We start from the raw sequence: 16,753 nt of genomic DNA on the forward strand, positions 1-16,753 counted from the left end.
ACGTGAATAGAGCATAAATAATCTGAAAAAGCAAGAAGTGTTTTATTCATTGCTGATTTAAACAGAATCCTTTTGGATAGGTTTTCAGTCTTTGTCAATATATAGTCAGAAACTTTTATGCAGATTGACACAAATGCCCTTGAAATTCATTATGCAATAATTTATATTTTAATATAACGTATCTAAAAGATGACACAGAACAAATATTTTGTAAGTAATTATTGTTATCAACAATATCTGCAGCTATTCATAAGACATTTAGCCAACTTTTCTTCATTAACAAATCCCTACAAATCTCCTGTCCAACTCTTTATAACACAGCAGTTCTGATGGGTTTACTGGAGACTCTTTTCACAATGATGGTTTGAACAGCAAGGAAATTCTCTGAACCGAATGCAAGATCACACTCTCAAAGAAGATACCCACATGTAGAACTTAACCAGTCACTTTGTACAGGAAGAGCAGGTTATAAGATGAGTCAGATGTTCTACTGCTCTGCCAAGGGCCTGTTTTAGCAGTGTTCCTGCCCTAAAGAAGAGGCTGATTAATACACAGATACCAAGGAGGATGAAGAGGAGGAAACAGAACATTCTGTAACATGAGGATGCAATGAGAGGAAACAGAGAGGGTGTAGCAAGAGGAGATGGAATCATGGTAAAGAGAAAAAACAGTGATAGCAGGCCAGATTTAGTGAGAGGAGAACACAGAAGGAGCAGAGATGTGGGGGAAGGGTAAAGGAGAAGCTTAAGAGAGAAGAGCACAGGGTGAGTAGAGGAACTTTTAACTCTACATGTAGACCCCAACAGCTCCCAGTAAGCCTGCAATCCAGTGAAATGAGAGTTTTCTGGTCCCCTAACATTCAGGCTGATGGGAGATGCTTTTGGAGTCTGATTTTAGATTTTAGAAGACTCTCTGGCCTGCTTCACTGTCATACAGTTTGCCATTGTAAAACTGCACAATAGTTTTACAACTTTCCCATCGCTATGCCATACAATATGACTATTTATTTTGTCATAGTTTATCTTAAGTTAACATGTGCCACCAGCTTCCCTCTAGTATACTCATTCTACTGTAGAATGTGCGTTTGTATCCAAATTCAAATCTCCATCTCTCAGACAACTCTGAGCACCTGATTCTGCACAGCTCTTACAAGCATCAGACAAACTCACTGCAGCAAATGGCCAGTTTCCCAGCACACAAAAGCCTCAGCACCATTTAGAGCCCTAAAGAATGATGTCACTATAACTGTCTCATTTTTTTTTCTAAGGTGCCATTTAAAGTTATCAGACCGGCCTGCGGCTGACTCAGATTTAGAAAAGTATTCTTCTCACTCCCCCATTCAAACTGTGATTTAAACCAAATTTGCACATTCACTCTTGGTGACTGAAACAAAAAGCAAACCTACATTTTGCCAGACTGGTTTTCAGAAATGTAAATGTGGAAATGTAAAGATGTAAATTGCAATGCTGTTATTACTTTACTTCATAACTTAATGTCAGAAAATCGCCTTTATTTACATGCTTGGATGCTCTAGTTAGGAATTGTTCTGTTGATTCTTAGTAGCATGCCTAAAACAAGCCTGTGGTAACACTAACTATACATTTACATTTTATACAGTTGCATAGTAATTACATGTGTACTTACACATAATAAAAATGTTCTGTACATAGTTTAAGTGAACTTAACATATAATTTCTTTGACTACAACTGCACAATCATTATGGTTATTTCAAAGTTTGTAGTTACATATACTTGCAAAATAATTTATGTATATGTGTAATATCATTGTAAGTATCAGTAGCTGTGTTTTTGGAGGGTCTGGCAACTGCAGCATATTGGCCATAGGAGCAGCAGAAACAGTACTGCTATACAGTTTTAACATTAACTAAAGGCAGAGGCTCCCAGATAAAATGAGATTATGATCAAAAGAACATTTAGTTGGTGTGTTTTACCAGCAATTTTGTGAAAAATGGTCATTACTGGAGTTTTTGTTCCACAATCTTCTTTTGAAACATCATTGGAAACTTTCATTTTTGGTACCTGATCATTTTTAGTCTTGAACAGCAAAAAATATAAGGGGACCCCATCAAAGTATTCTAAATCTTCAAAGGCATTAACAATGTTAATCTTGGCAGAATTATCAGAGACACATATACAGTATATACCTGAGGACAAACATTCCTTAGTAAAAACTACTGAAGGAACATATAAAATGTTCTTATTCATTGAAATGGAGGTCTGAATGTTTGTGGGCCAAGAGATGCCTATTTATTTTTGGAAAGTTTACATTTGGAAAATGGAGGTGCTTGGATGACCAATGGCTGACCTTATAAGGCAAATGTATTGCATTACCACTAAGCCTAAGCGTCAGCCTACTTAGCAATGTGCATTCAAACTTATAAATTGTTAATTTCAATAGTATAGGCCACAGCACACATACTGTACAGTTTCTATTACCTGGAGCTGCTGTAGTTCATTGGTGTTGGAATCACAGTCCAGCTGCAGGTCTCTCTGTTTGCTCTCATGACTTTGCTGCTTTGGTCTTGTTTGTTCCAATTTCTGTTGAGATTCCTCCTCTAATGTAGACTGAAACAGAGAGAAGAAGAGCCAATGAAAAAAAAAACTTTTATTCATTAGAGCTAATCTTCTTTTAGACAAAATAAGAACTTCTTTTTATCCTATCAGGCTGTTTGCAGTCTCCTTCAATGAAGATATTTTTGATTCTCCTGTGCTCTGTGAGGATGTTCTGTACTGCACTATACAGTGCTGTTCTCTTATGCCACATTCACAAATGAAAGAACAGAAAAGACACTAGGACACTAGGTTAAAAAGAAACTTTCAAACTAACACCCATTCATCCATTTTCTAACCACTTTATCGAATACAGAGTTGTGGGGGGAGCCAGAGCCTATCCAGGTTAGCAAGGCAGGACACACCCTGGACAGGATGCCAGACCATCTCAGGATGCACACAGATATAAACATGCACACACTCACACTAGGGCCAGTTTTCCCCAGAAGCCAATTCAAATACCCATATGTGTTTGAACTATGGAAGGAAATCTGAATACCCGGAGGAACATGTGTATATGAGGATAACATACCAGCTCGTACGTCGATAGCACCCGAAGAATTGAACCCAGGGCCCCAGCACTGTGAGCCAGCAATGCTAAAACTTCCACCACCAAGCTAACACTTCCAAACTAGCATAAACATTAGAATCAGGTAATCAATTTAAATGGCACCTTTCTCTCTATCTGTTTCAATCTAACCCTCTTAAATTAGATTTATACACCATTGTTATTTGGCATACTTAATAGCATGCTACGCTACACAAGTTTGTTAATGAGCTTGTAATATGTGTACTAAGACTCACATAGACTTGTTACAGTAATGAATCTTAGTTTCAAGGATCCCCCAATAGGATTCACCTGCAGAACGGCATGAGCACAAGTATATACATATGAAGACAGGGATGCTACATATGCAATGATATGGTATCTATGTACCAGTGGTTGGGTTACAAACATCACACAAACATCACCTACAAAAATTTGTACAGTATAATACCAACAATTTATGAAGCAATTGCTTTTTGACACAAAAACCATGTCAAGTGCCTCGCTCGTGAGTTAAACAGAGCTACACCCCATTTCTAACAGTCTCAGAATAGCGTGAACGTCTGTAAGCACGTGTGTACCATAGAGTCTTACTGAAAAGGGTTAACAAACACTGCAACCAGCATGCCTGCCAAACTGGGGCAACACAAAGGGATTTGAAATCTCAAACCCTTAAACCCTACAGAGTAATTCAGTTCTCTGGTCCCTATTCACACTCACACAGATGCAGATTAGTGTGTACACACAAGCCCCCCTCCCCCAAAACCTGGCTCTTGCCAACCCCCAACCCCTGCTCGCAACACTAACCTCAGCGCTCCCCTCTCTGCTCCCCTTTCCCTCAAGTGTAAAAAAGAAAGAGTAGGGGGTCATTAAAGCTGCATTGATAATGAGTTGTAAAAATTTGCACTTGTGTGAATGGAGGAGTGAAAGGGAAGCGTGGTTGTAATTACAGCAGAATTAATGGCCTTAATTATAATGCTCCACCCCCCCAACACCTCTGTCACACACACTCACTTAAAAAAACACAAACCATAGCCTCGGCTTTAGAGATTTACATGGGGCACACCTGGGTGCTCTGTCCTGAAGATTGTGTTTTAATTCCTAACAAAATAAGGTCTGCTTTTTTTCCCAGCATGCCAAAGGGATAGAAAAATAGTAATGATACTAATTTAATAATTTTATAACACTATTCTTGCCATTAGTTTTATCACAACAATGTGTGTAATGCCTGGCTGGGAGGAAGGGGACACGGGTCTTATCAATGTAAAAGTAGAATAAGATACCAAGATCCCCTAAATCTGAGGGCTCATCACATTCTATTTTTCTTATGCTGCATTTTTAATCTGTGTCTCCTGGTTTCTCATGGTTTATGACTTCTATGCTTCACTCAGCCAGATATAACAATGTTGTGCTGTTATAACCTGGTAAACTCAAGCATAGTTTCATAAACAGGGTGTGATTTTCTCAAAAGCTCATCAGCTACATTCAATTACATAATACACACTTGGAATATTTGTCCGCACTGACATCATCATTGTACTGTACTGGGCTGGGGCAGAAACAATTAAAGCAACGGTTGTATAAAGAGAAAACAGCTGCAACAAAATTACTGAAATTTAAATTTAAAAACACAATTATGGACAGCTCATCCATTCACTACAGGTTCTCCAGCATTATCCATACCCCCTAGAATCCCCCCTGTTGATCTCTTTAATTTTAATTTCTAATTTTTAGAAACGTCTGATCATTTCTTGCCCCATTGGTGATCAGAAATACTAGAGATAGAGATAATGTGGTCTCAGAGTGAATTACACTTACACTAATCTTTGGGGTGTGAGCTGGAGAAGCTATATGTGTAACAGTGACAAGAGAGTGCTGGAGAGTTTTGTGGCAGACAAATTAAGTAGTTTCACGCAAAACTACAGTGAAAAACATAACTTTTTTATTTCACATGATAGATTTACAGTATTAGTAGTATCCAACGATTACATGCACACCAATGTAAATTGGAAGCAAAATGACTGCTCAGGCAGGTACATATCTGATGAAGGTAAAGTCTATTACGAAGACAAGAACTGTTGCAAGCAATGGGAAGTCATTCAGCACATCTAACAATTTTCATTACTTGCAATTGGTCTAATCCAGTTTCTTGAATGAAGTCAGGGTGTCAGCTTCAACATCATGACTGGGTAGCCCTTTCCATATTCCCCATATTCCCCATTAACCATATTCTGCATATAGATGTGCATCCTGTTATCAGTTTTAAATGCATTAGATGCATTTCTTCTGATTTTCCTCTTCTTCTTCTTCTCATTCTTCTTTGTTGGTTCTGAAGAAGTCCACAGCATTTAATTTAATTGAGTATTTGATGACTTGAAAGAGGTCGCCTTCTAGCCTTCTTTGTTCAAGACTAAAAAAAGTTCAGTTCTTTTAGCCAGTCAGTGTAGGAGACTCCTTTGACACCATGAATCTTTATGTTAGCTCTTCGCCTTTCTGTGATTCTAAAGCAGCAATATTCTTCTTATAATATGGTGACCAAATTACATACAATATTCTAAATGAGGTCTTACTAGTGCATTGTACAATTTTTACATAGCATCCCTTATTTTGAATTCTACAATTTCAACTTTATAGTATATTCTAAAATTCTGTTCACAGTTTTTATTGCTACTCCACATTGTCCGCAAGATGAATATGATGTGGTTACATAAACAACTACATCCTTCTCATAAGTAGCCTCTTCAAGCATTTTATATTTGTAGTTTATGTTGATGCTACCTGTATGCAATGCCCTAAACTTGTCTACCCTGAATGTTGTTTGCAGGGTGGTTTCCTAATCCTGAATTTGTCTATATCCGACTTTATATTGCAGGTTCTAAAGCATTTGCTAATCTTCATCATTTGGTATCATCTGCAAACGTAACTAGTTTTCTAACTATACCAGAATCAAGGCTTTTCATATAAGTTAGGAAGAGCAGTGATCCTAAAACAGACCCTGGAGTACTCCACTAATTACATCAAAACAAATTGAGACCCTACCCATCATCTGTACCCTCTGTTTTCTATTAACCAAATCCTAGTCTAAGGACATTGATTCATTAATCATGAGGAATATCATCAAAATCCTTATGAAAATCTAAATATACCATATCTTATTCTCTATTTGTATCCATTGCTTTTGTTGCCTGTTCAAAGTAACAGATCTTTTCTGTCCCTTAGAATATTATTTTCATAAAGATCATATTCTAGCTAACAGTTTCTTTCTAGCCTTACATAAAACATGATTAAGATTTATTAATCATAATTATTAAATAATAATTAATCACTTTAAAAACAGTTTTAAACTATTGTTGATATGCTTCTTATAAATAATAAATGACAAAAAAAATGTAAGGAACTTTTACTGATCAGTCAAATTAGTATAATGATGGACACCTAAAGGAGAAATTGTGTACCAGGAATCAATTAATGAAGTCACTTGTGTATGAGAGGTTCAAAGCAGATGAACCAACATGATGGGAGTGTGTCTATGAGGTGGGTGAAATGTGGGTGAGGGTCATAGACTCACTCTGCCAGCAGCAAAGGGGAATTGGTCCTGAGTGGTCCACTGAGATAATTTTATCTGTGTTGTGGCACAGGGAGCAAGTCCCTCTCGTTGGGCTAGAGAGGCTGTTGCCTGGCGACTGTGTCCCAGCTGGTTCTCACGTGGATTTCCCCTAGTACAGGGAGTGCCGGCTGCCAGTCCAGCGTGGTTGATGATTGCTGAATATTGAACAGGCTCTCACAGACAGACAGAAGAGCTCTGGCTGCCTTCTCTCTCTGTCTTTGTCTCAGGCGTTCCCTCTCTCTCTTTCTCTTTCACTGTGTTTCCTACAATAGGTCCAGTGCCGCTGTCTGGGGTCTCCAAGACAGCAGCTGAGACCCACTCCCCTGGGACTCAGGGAACACAGACAGGATGAACTGGCCTGAAAACTGTCCAGCACAACTAAGCACAAAATTGCAAAAAAGACATGCTTAACTCACTACGCATGTTGTGCTCAGGTACGAGAAGTTAATTATTCAGTTTATTTAAATATTGCATGAAGGTTATGCTTGTCCACTGATTTTCAAAAACAGTCCCTTCCAATCTTGGCTATCCCCCTAAGCTGGTAGGGCTACCTGGATCCTTTTTTATTGTCTGAATTCTAGTAAATTAGCAGATCTGACTGACATATTTTCAGTACTGAAAATATGCGGATGTTTTGGAATATGGTATAATTGCACAACCACATTTTAATCTTGATTTTTTTAAGTGGAAACTCCCTGGAGATAAACGGTTCCACGACACCCATCCCTCTGCATAGTGTCCTGCTCCTGGGATCGAGGGTTCTAAAGCTCCCGGGGGGAAGAGGTTCTAATGCCACCAGAATTTCTCTTTCCCCCTCATTCCATCTGCCTTCTCTTTTCCATTATCTTGCTCCTCATACATTATTAATTGGCAATTTTGGTGCCATGAAGAGAAGGCCAAAGCTAGGTCAGTAAAAAACCAGCCTCCAGACACACACAGACACGAGACATCTTCCTCACTGGGTGGGTTTTGAAAGCACGTAATACACGTTTTAAACAAGCCACACATTGCTCGCTGCCTTAACCCTTTCACTAACCTTCTGCTTTAAATACTGTTTTTCTGTTTCCTTCATTAGTGACAATCAGCCTCCATTTCAAATCCATCTCTGAAGAATGATAAACACACACAGTGAAGCATGACTGTCAATGAGCTGCACAGTATCTAGCTTGGTAAAATAATAAGAGATAAATAGATTAACTCGATACAAAGCATTGTATTCCAGTTTATCCCATTGAGGAATTCTGATGTAACCAGTTATTTCATTCCATAACAAAATATAATTGGTTAGTTATTTATTTCATAACAATACTAGAAACTCTAATACTATAAGAGAAACCATGTCCTATTAAAGGCACAAACTGCAAATGGATGGCAAGATCTTCACTATAGAGACAGGCAGATACACAAGACAGAACACATTCAGCTTTAAAGTACTGAGGAAACTTGAGAGGTACTGTGTATAAACAAACTTTATTTTCAAAACGGAAATGTTTTCAGGAATTTATTACACTTTAAAATTCCCATTGTCTTGTGGTTTTGGTTTGATCACAGTAACAAGACTAGCTTTCTGCATCACCTCTTCATTATGGCTTATCAGAGATAATAAGGATAAAAAACTTCCAATACGTTCTCAAAATGTTGTCTAGTTTAGAATTTAGGACAAAGCTTTTCTCATAACCAATCCTAAATTACTTTCAATATTTGTCTTGCAAGAGATGACGATGTTTGTGTGTGCATTAAAGCACAATAAAGATGCTTTAATCTTTCAGTTTTATTTTTTTATTCTTTCAGTTTCAAGTGTATACTACAGCTGCATGAAACACTTGATGTTATTGCTTGGGTCTTACCTTTAGTCTATATAAGACCCTATAAATAAATGTGCTTGATTAATGATTGTTTATCAGTCTGTTGTGCCTCCTTTTGTGTCCTTCTCATTGATGTTTTATAGAATTCTTTTAAACTTTTCCAGGGTGTAGCAACCACTTTGCTGTGTCTGTGTGTCTGATGAACTTAAGAAGCAGGTGTTCTATATTCTTGAAAAGTTTGGGTCACACAGACATCAGATCAGCTACAAAAATGTAGAGAAGCATACATGTGCTATCTAGTAACTACATTAAAGGCTGAGTAAAAAAGTCTTGTTGCGGTAATGCACATGGTTATGAAATATCAACTTTGTGATCAAGAAGGAAACTGCCTACACAACTAGTATAACTTTATTATGAAGTAGGATATTTTGTCAAGATGTTAGTTCATTGACTTTTCATGCTGCTCTCTTGATTGTTACATTCTCTCTATTGTGTCATCTTTCGCATTCTTTGGTCTGGTTATTTCTAGCAGGCACATCTCTTTATTCTGTTGCCATTGCTCCTTCTCCTTCCTGCCACCATTAGAAATTCCTGCACTTTAGAGATTCATTTCCTTGCATCCTGGAAACTCCATCTGACAAATCCCAACAGGATTCCCTTCACAACCTCTCTGTGAGCTTAAGTGCCCCCAAATGCAAAGGTTTCCCACCCCCTACTCCATGTGCTGGTCACTCCATAACTCTGTCTTCCAACAAGTAGAAGCATTTATGGGGGGAAGGGAGGGACCAGATTGTGTAGGAGTTCCATCAATGGCAAGGCACATTCTCCATTGGTTCACGTAGCCATGACTGACAGGAGAAAGAAACAGGCAGTGCGGTTTGTGATGTTTTTAGACTGGCTGACCTACTGCCCTCCCCCCCTTGGAAAAACAAAAGGAAGGTAAAGATAAACATATGTGGTTCTCACCATTACACCCATTTTCAGCTTTCAGCTGTAGCAATGGGAAGCTGTGAGGGACAAATCCAGACCAGAACCAGGGAGAGTACCAAAACAGACCTTCTAAGTTCAGAACAATTAACAAATTAACATGATCTATTAGTTTAAAATGTTTGAAATTTTGAGACCATGAAAAGTTTGGTATTTTTAAATATTAACAGAAATCAGAAGATCAGGAGCAATTCTCGTGTTATTGAAAGAGTCATTGACGAAACAGAGAAAATGAATATCTCTTCATTCATTTTCTAACTGCTTCTTCCAATTCAGAGTCGTGGGGGGGGGGGGGGGATATTATATAGAACTTTGTTTTCAAGTTTTTCTTTAATCATGTGGAAATCTTAAATAACCTAGATTGTTGTTAATTGGAAATCCCAGATCACTAATAAAGAGGAAAGTATACGCAAATATTCTTTGGCCAATCCTTTTAAATTATTACCAGAAATACATTAGCATTGTGCATTTCTAGCATGAATCTCAGGTCTACACCTTCTGACAAAGTGCATGTCCTCCTAGCATTGAGCCATTTGTCTACCCAGGAAAATCAGATCATCTGAACAGGTTTTTGGCATGCATGACCTTTGACTTTCTAGACCCCAATATAGCTCGGGGTATTCAAAACGGCTTGGGCTGTTCTCTCCTGAACATAGATCTTCTGTTGCCCAACACACTTCAATAACAGCCTCAGGAAGCTGCAGAGGACCCAGCTATAAATATTGAGAGGCCACTTCCCCCAGCTAGAAAAAGGAGTCAGGAGTGGGGGAGTGGTGCAGGGTAAGAGTAGAGAAGAAAGTGAAGTACAGAAAACCTAGAACAGTCATAGTGACAACCAGTAGAGATCAACAGAGTGTAAATATAGTCATGGAAGTAGAGTCAGGAGCAACAAAAGCACAAACATATGCAATCAGTACAACTGAAAATGTGGCAGTGTAAAGTGCACAGAATGACCAAAGGCAAAGAAATTAAATCAATTCCCAAGTACATGCAGACAGAATAAGAGCTCTTGAAGGCATCCCCCTGCCGATAAAGAAAATGTACCAGCAGGAGAAACAAGATTGACAATGTTCCTACACTCACCAATGACGACCAATTGCCTTTCTTCTTCTTCAGCTCGATGCACTTGCGCAGCTTGCAGATCTGGTGGCCGGTCTTGCGATTGAAGCAGTTAGTACAACTACCACAGTTTTCTCGGCGGAGGCACGGGATGCACACCCCACACCTTTTGCGCTTCTTCTTCTGTGAAGAGGAGTCGGCCGTCCCAGGGGACTCGGGGGGACCGGCGAACAGCCCCAGCCCAGCTGTGAGGGCAGGGAAGGCAGCATAGTGCTGGTGTTCAGCTCGGATGTACTCTACCAGGGGAGAGACCGTCCCACCGCCTCCCCGCAAGAAAATTTTGGGCTCGTCTCCCTCCAGGGAGAAGTCGTAAATGTCCTGTGAGTGTGGGGGTCCCTCCTCCGGGTTGTTTCCCCTTGATTTCCTCATGACCACTTTCTTCACCTTGGAGAAGAAGCAAACAATGATGGACGAATGTCTGAGTAGTTGTATCAGTCTATTGTCTCTGATAAATAAGGTAAATAAAGTCCAGTGGAAAAAGCTGTCCGATTATGAGAGTCTTCTCCGCTTTCCTGACAGGAAAACCTGAGTGCTACTTGTGTGCTCTGATGACCTTTAGCAAGAAGCTGGTACTCTCCACACCATACCTCTCCTTTTCACCTGATGATGCATGCCCTGTGGGCACCCTGCTGTCACTGGGTGCTGCTCGTGCTGGGCTGGGCTGGACCCTGCAGCAGTATGATGGGGCTCAGCGCCACTAGGAACACTGTGGCACATGATCTGGTACAGCCTCCAACCTCAAAGAACACCAGGCCTGAGATGAGCAGCGTGGCTCAGCAGTGCAGCCCAGCACTGGTGGCAGATAGGTGAGGGTGTCATGGCCACTGGGGCACCAGGACAGCACCATCAGGACTGGCGCGTGCCTGAAATCGGAAAAGAGAAATCAGAACCTTTATATGTGTTGAAAGAACATTATGGGCAGAGAAAAGCAGACTTATTCTGCATAAATGTGTGGAAAATCTTGTACCTTGTAACATCTGTCATGAATGGAACTACTAAGTATTGAGTGTCTTATTTTACTACCTAGGCTATATAATACCAAGGAAGAAGAAAGGTGTGAGCAACCTAAAAAAATCACTTGACAACTGTTTGAATTGTCATCTACAGCTGGCCTCTGAATACTGCAGATGACCACAAACACACACAATACACAGTCACTGTCAGTGGTATACTAGGATTTGCTCCACAACCATCTCCCCATGACATTCGTTAGAATTCCATACTGAGTATACTACTACTGAACTGTCAAACTGTGGTATGATGCCTTGTAATATGATCATTATTATCAAATTACCAAGGACGTGCCATTACTTCCTCTGCTGATATCTCTTTATACTTACATATGCATTACAGCTGAGGTTCTCTCATAATATTTAACCTATACTAAACCATAACTCACCCAGCGATGCTACAAAATAAAAATTTGCTATAAAAATAGTTAAAACATTGCTGGTAGTGTGGGCTCTACAGACATTGCTTCCACCTGTGTCTGTAAAGCGGTGGTGTTGGGGGATAAATATATGGCAGTAGGTACAGGCTGTTTTCTTTCCTCGTTTATTACCTGTTTATTTCACTTTAACCTGCAGTCAAGAGTCGTCTGTTAAAACAGTAGAAAAACAGCACACCACACCTGGCATTTCGCAAAGCTTGGAGTCCAGTACGTCATAAAATTATAACATTCACAATATATATGTTCCGCGACCGCAAGAAAAGCGGACCAAACAATTAAGAGTGGAAGGATGAATGAATGTACGTATATTATCAATGTACATTATTGAGACACCGTAAGCACCAGCCCAATAGTCAGTTCGTTTACACACACTTAAATATAATTATGTAGCAACACCTTAGATTAATGCAAGCTAAGTGTGAGAAAGTGTGTTAGGCGATAATCGAGTTTTCCCCCTCTTCGTCCTTTCTTTGCTGTACCTTGTTAGCATTAGAAAAGAGCGTCTATCAGAGCGGAGTGCCTGCCACTGCGCCCTTTGTTCTGTGGCCCGAGGCTGTCTGCAGTCAACCGTCGTTGAACTGGAAGATTTTTAAAGCCGCCAATAAATTTTCAATAACCACTGTTTCCACGTTGTAAATCAGCATTCGACACAGAAAATAGCACTCCTTTAATTTACGTTACTTGGAGTTTGTTCATCATGCATAAGAATGAAAAATAGCTTTTTTAATCGAAACACAGGTATGTTAAACATCTAAAATGATACCACGTTTTGTAGTAATGAAACTAGTTTTAGTGGTTACTAGCTGAGAACGGTCAGACACGGCAAGCTGCCACATGTTGATATCAGTACGGTAACAAGAACCGAAAACTCACGCCAAATTATCTTTCATTTAACAGTTGCTAAGTCAGGAAACATTTAAAGGGAAAATACAGAACACCCACGGCGTCGGAAATAAGCAGTCATTGCAATCGAACCGTTGCGATTAAAGGAAACCTCAACATGAAAATTACGACTGCCCTTTTTTTTACAAAATAATACAGGATTCCCTAATTACGGGAAACACCGCAAGGTACATAAGAAAACCGTAAAATAGTGACTTAAAACACGAAAAAGGGCGTTTACGTCCTCTAACGTAACGATTACCACATGACTCAGCCTATTTAAAATGCTACTAACACTAAAAAATATCGATATTAGTTTAGCAAATGATTCTGAATTCGTGCTGTATTTTTTCACTCTTAACATACGTAAAGTAATGCTTTTTAACGCATGTGACCGATGTAGCTAAGTTTCTACGATGCTCACAAAGTCACTCTTGAGCTGGATGGAGTCTGTCACTGAGCCACTGCGCTGCACGTGGTTTATTCAGCAGTGGTGCCCGACAGAGAGACCAACTGCTCGAAATTCAGATGTTTATTCCCAACACCTTCTTAACGAGAATAACACGTCGACACCATCAACAAGACCCCCTTTAGCCCCCTGCAGGATCACCACCACGGGGAGAAATAAACAACACTCTATATTCTACATAATAATCGGTAATGCACTTTAAAGTTAAGATAACATACAAGCAACAAAATACATCAAGTCACACATTACCGAATAAAAAAAAAACTTTTGTACAAATACGTTCTATAAATTTCTTGCTCAGCTATCCTATTGTAAGGCTCTCCTGCTTTGTATTGTAAAACTATGAGTTGTGTATTGGGCTAATTGCAATAGCTCGTAACACTATGCACCCTCACAAGGCAATACACAACTCAGTGCTGATGTGGTGTACGTGCCACTCGGCAGAGCGCCAGTGTGACGGATAAAAAGAAAATGAAACAAATTAAATTGCACATGTTTTCAAACGTACCAAGTTCAACGTCCTAAAAACGCGTTTTCTTAGAAATAGAAAAATAATCAAAACTAAGTTTGAGATCTCCTTTTCACTTTTAAATATCCCAAATGTAAAAAAAAGAAATGTAAAACTTATTAAGATTCTAAATTATCAGAAAACAAAACGTAGAGAAGAAGATAATTGAAAATTGTATTTTACACTTACTGTTAGCTATGCGCAGTTCTTCAGAAGAAGAAAACGTGCGAAACTAGAAAATGAAATTCGTGGAGTAGCACACTTTTTGTTCAGCTACTTGTCTCGCCTGAGGTCTGGAGGTCTTCTTTGAGTGAAAAAAGAAGAAAAGAAAACGTTGCTGAAAAGAGGATAAGAGATCAGTAAAAACTGGAGTGGAGTGAGTTCGGCTCGAGTCTCTGCAGTGAGGGGGTTAATTTTACTAGAACATTGCGTCATCAATCTTACTTAGGTGGTGTTTTTTTTTTTTGCTCCATGAACTAAGCGAAATAGGAATCAATCTGTCCAGCAGAACATTAACCAATAAGTTAAGAAAGAGTGAGTTAACCTCATAAAGAAACTGAATAAAAAATAATAACTTAAATTCTCTCTATATGCTTTTATATATACATTTATATAAATTGATTACTTCTATACTTCGTTATAACGTGCAGGATAGGTTAACACTATAGGTTAAATAACACTGTATAGAATGAAATTAAAATAAAACTGATCTGGATTTTTCTTTACCCCCACAGACCATTACTTACTCTTTCAGACTGGAAAAGTCTTCCACAGCCAAACAATGTTTGTTTTTTTGGCATTAAAAAAGCACCACAACTAATTCATAAACCACTTAAATGTTTGTTAGAAATGCCACTTTATTAGTGTGTCCAGTCTCCTCAGCTCTTAATCAAGACAGGTTCCCCATTTGCCCTGCAGGTACAGACCACAGAATAGATGTTGCCAAGTGAACAAAGAGGTAGAGCTCAGCACGGATGACCTCTTCCTAACTCTGCAGTGTGCAGGCTAAGCCTTTATGGTGCTGTTCCCTGAACTACTCTTATCGATACAGTAAGATAATATCCATTTACTCAGCACCTCAGTTCATGGCATACAAAAGGCCCTCTGGCACCCCCTGTAGTTTCCCTGCTAAGGCTGACAACATCATTCCTTAGTCCTGGGGGTGTGTCCTCATCACTGCCTGATGCCACTATCAATTACAAAGGTGCATCAAAATATATTGAGAGGCATTAAAAATGTAACAAGTGATTTTGGTTCCAGTATTTGCCTAGAAATATCTATTCGCAAGGCGTCAAGATAAATCATTTTCATTCGCTTAGTTTTTGAACAACCAATAAATCAAACATGAAACAGTCTTCGGTGGTCAGCATTGCTGCCTTGCAGTGCTAGGACCCTCAGTTCAATTCTGGACCTGTGGTACTATCTGCAAGCTGTTTGTGTGTTCTCCCTGTGTTCCCAGAGGTTTTCTCCAGGTTCTCCATTTTCCCTGCACACTCCAAAAAAATCTTTCAATTCAAAATACTTTATTCATGCCCAAGGGGGCAATGTAAGAAGCAAGCCGTGCAACATCCAACACATTCCAAATAAATCTGGTAAAAAACATGGTATCACAACATTTCTAAGAAAAACTAAAAATAAACAAAAACAAAAACAGCAGAACATCCCAAAAATTATAATGAAAGTCACAAAGTGCATGTGTATTGTAAGGACTCTGTCCTACACTACAAGTACAAAATAGAATAATTAGCTCATTAGATTTTTAAAAAGTATTAAAGAACATATATATTTGCATAGGGGGCTCTATCCAATAGATGATTGCCTCTGGAACAAGGCTTAATTTTTTTTTCTATTTGTCTTGCACTGTGGACAGTGAAAACGTCTTCATAAAGATAAATGTCTTCAAAAGACTGATGAAGAATATGAGATGTTTAATGATGGCACAGGCCTTCCTCAGGATATACTGGGGATACAGCTGTGCCAGGGGTCTCAAAAGTTCACCAGTGATTTTAGAATTGAGGTTCACAACATTTCGAAGGCAGTTTTTTGTCTTTTTGACTGAGTGATGTGAACCAATAGATAAAAGAAAATACGTTCGGTACAAGAGCTATAAAATGTGGAGAGAATTATTTTTTTGATTCCACAGGAACTCAAACCATGTAAGTGCTGCTGGGATTTCTTCACAATAACATTAGTGTTCTCTGTGATCTTAAGCTTATTATCAAACACATTGCCCAGGTTTTTGAACTTTGAACTATACCAATAGGCTCAGCATGGATCGTTGTGGGAATGATATTGCTTTTTTTTTTAAATCAACAGTCATTTCTTTTGTTTTTGACAACTTAATCTCAAGGTAGGAAATATCACACCAGCTGATGAATTCGTCCACAATGGGCCCATGTGTTTGTCCAGGATGGTAGACAAACTGGAGGGGTTCAAGATCTAACACTATTGCAGCCACAATATATGATATGACTATGGATTAGGCTAAATATATTATAATTATAATTATAAGTTAATTGGCATCTGGGAAAATTGACCCCCAGGCTTGTGTGTGTGTCTGTGTGTTTGCCCTGAGATGGACTGGTGTTTCATCCAGGGTGTACCCCGCCTTATACTCATTGCATGAGCACGTTCAGCAATAGACTGATTCATCCACGGTGCAACAGGGAGTGCTACATGAGGTAATTCTTGCCTTCTGCCATAAGACTGTACAACGCACTACAAAATCCCTGTACTACCTTGCGTCTGGGCAGAGGCAACATTGACAGTGACCTGTTTCTGGACTGAACGCATCTACACATCTACTGC

At 39.2% G+C, this 16,753-nt stretch overlaps 1 protein-coding gene and 1 long non-coding RNA gene across 4 annotated transcripts in view; one reads left to right on the top strand and one right to left on the bottom strand.

The window, feature by feature from the left end:
- The window catches only part of LOC148839360 (uncharacterized), a 38,693-nt gene extending 27,987 nt beyond the window's left edge, over nt 1-10,706 (top strand). Inside the window, exons 2-3 of the long non-coding RNA XR_016094158.1 lie at nt 6,998-7,159; nt 10,634-10,706. This is a non-coding gene — a long non-coding RNA (uncharacterized LOC148839360). The remainder of the gene's footprint in view (nt 1-6,997; nt 7,160-10,633) is intronic.
- The window catches only part of tet3 (tet methylcytosine dioxygenase 3), an 86,810-nt gene extending 72,574 nt beyond the window's left edge, over nt 1-14,236 (bottom strand). For 2 of the 3 annotated variants that reach the window (XM_088933309.1, XM_088933291.1), the window contains exons 1-3: nt 14,135-14,236; nt 10,601-11,499; nt 2,458-2,586 (exon numbers count right to left, since the gene is read on the bottom strand). In XM_088933309.1, coding sequence (XP_088789435.1) covers nt 2,458-2,586; nt 10,601-11,005 — 534 coding nt within the window. In that variant the 5' untranslated portion in view covers nt 11,006-11,499; nt 14,135-14,236. The remainder of the gene's footprint in view (nt 1-2,457; nt 2,587-10,600; nt 11,500-14,134) is intronic. The other variant, XM_088933301.1, reaches the window with a different exon arrangement.
- Nucleotides 14,237-16,753: the final 2,517 nt, after the last annotated feature.

This window comes from Atractosteus spatula, chromosome 2, assembly GCF_055471065.1.
Source record: "Atractosteus spatula isolate fAtrSpa1 chromosome 2, fAtrSpa1.hap1, whole genome shotgun sequence".
Taxonomy (NCBI): domain Eukaryota; kingdom Metazoa; phylum Chordata; class Actinopteri; order Semionotiformes; family Lepisosteidae; genus Atractosteus; species Atractosteus spatula.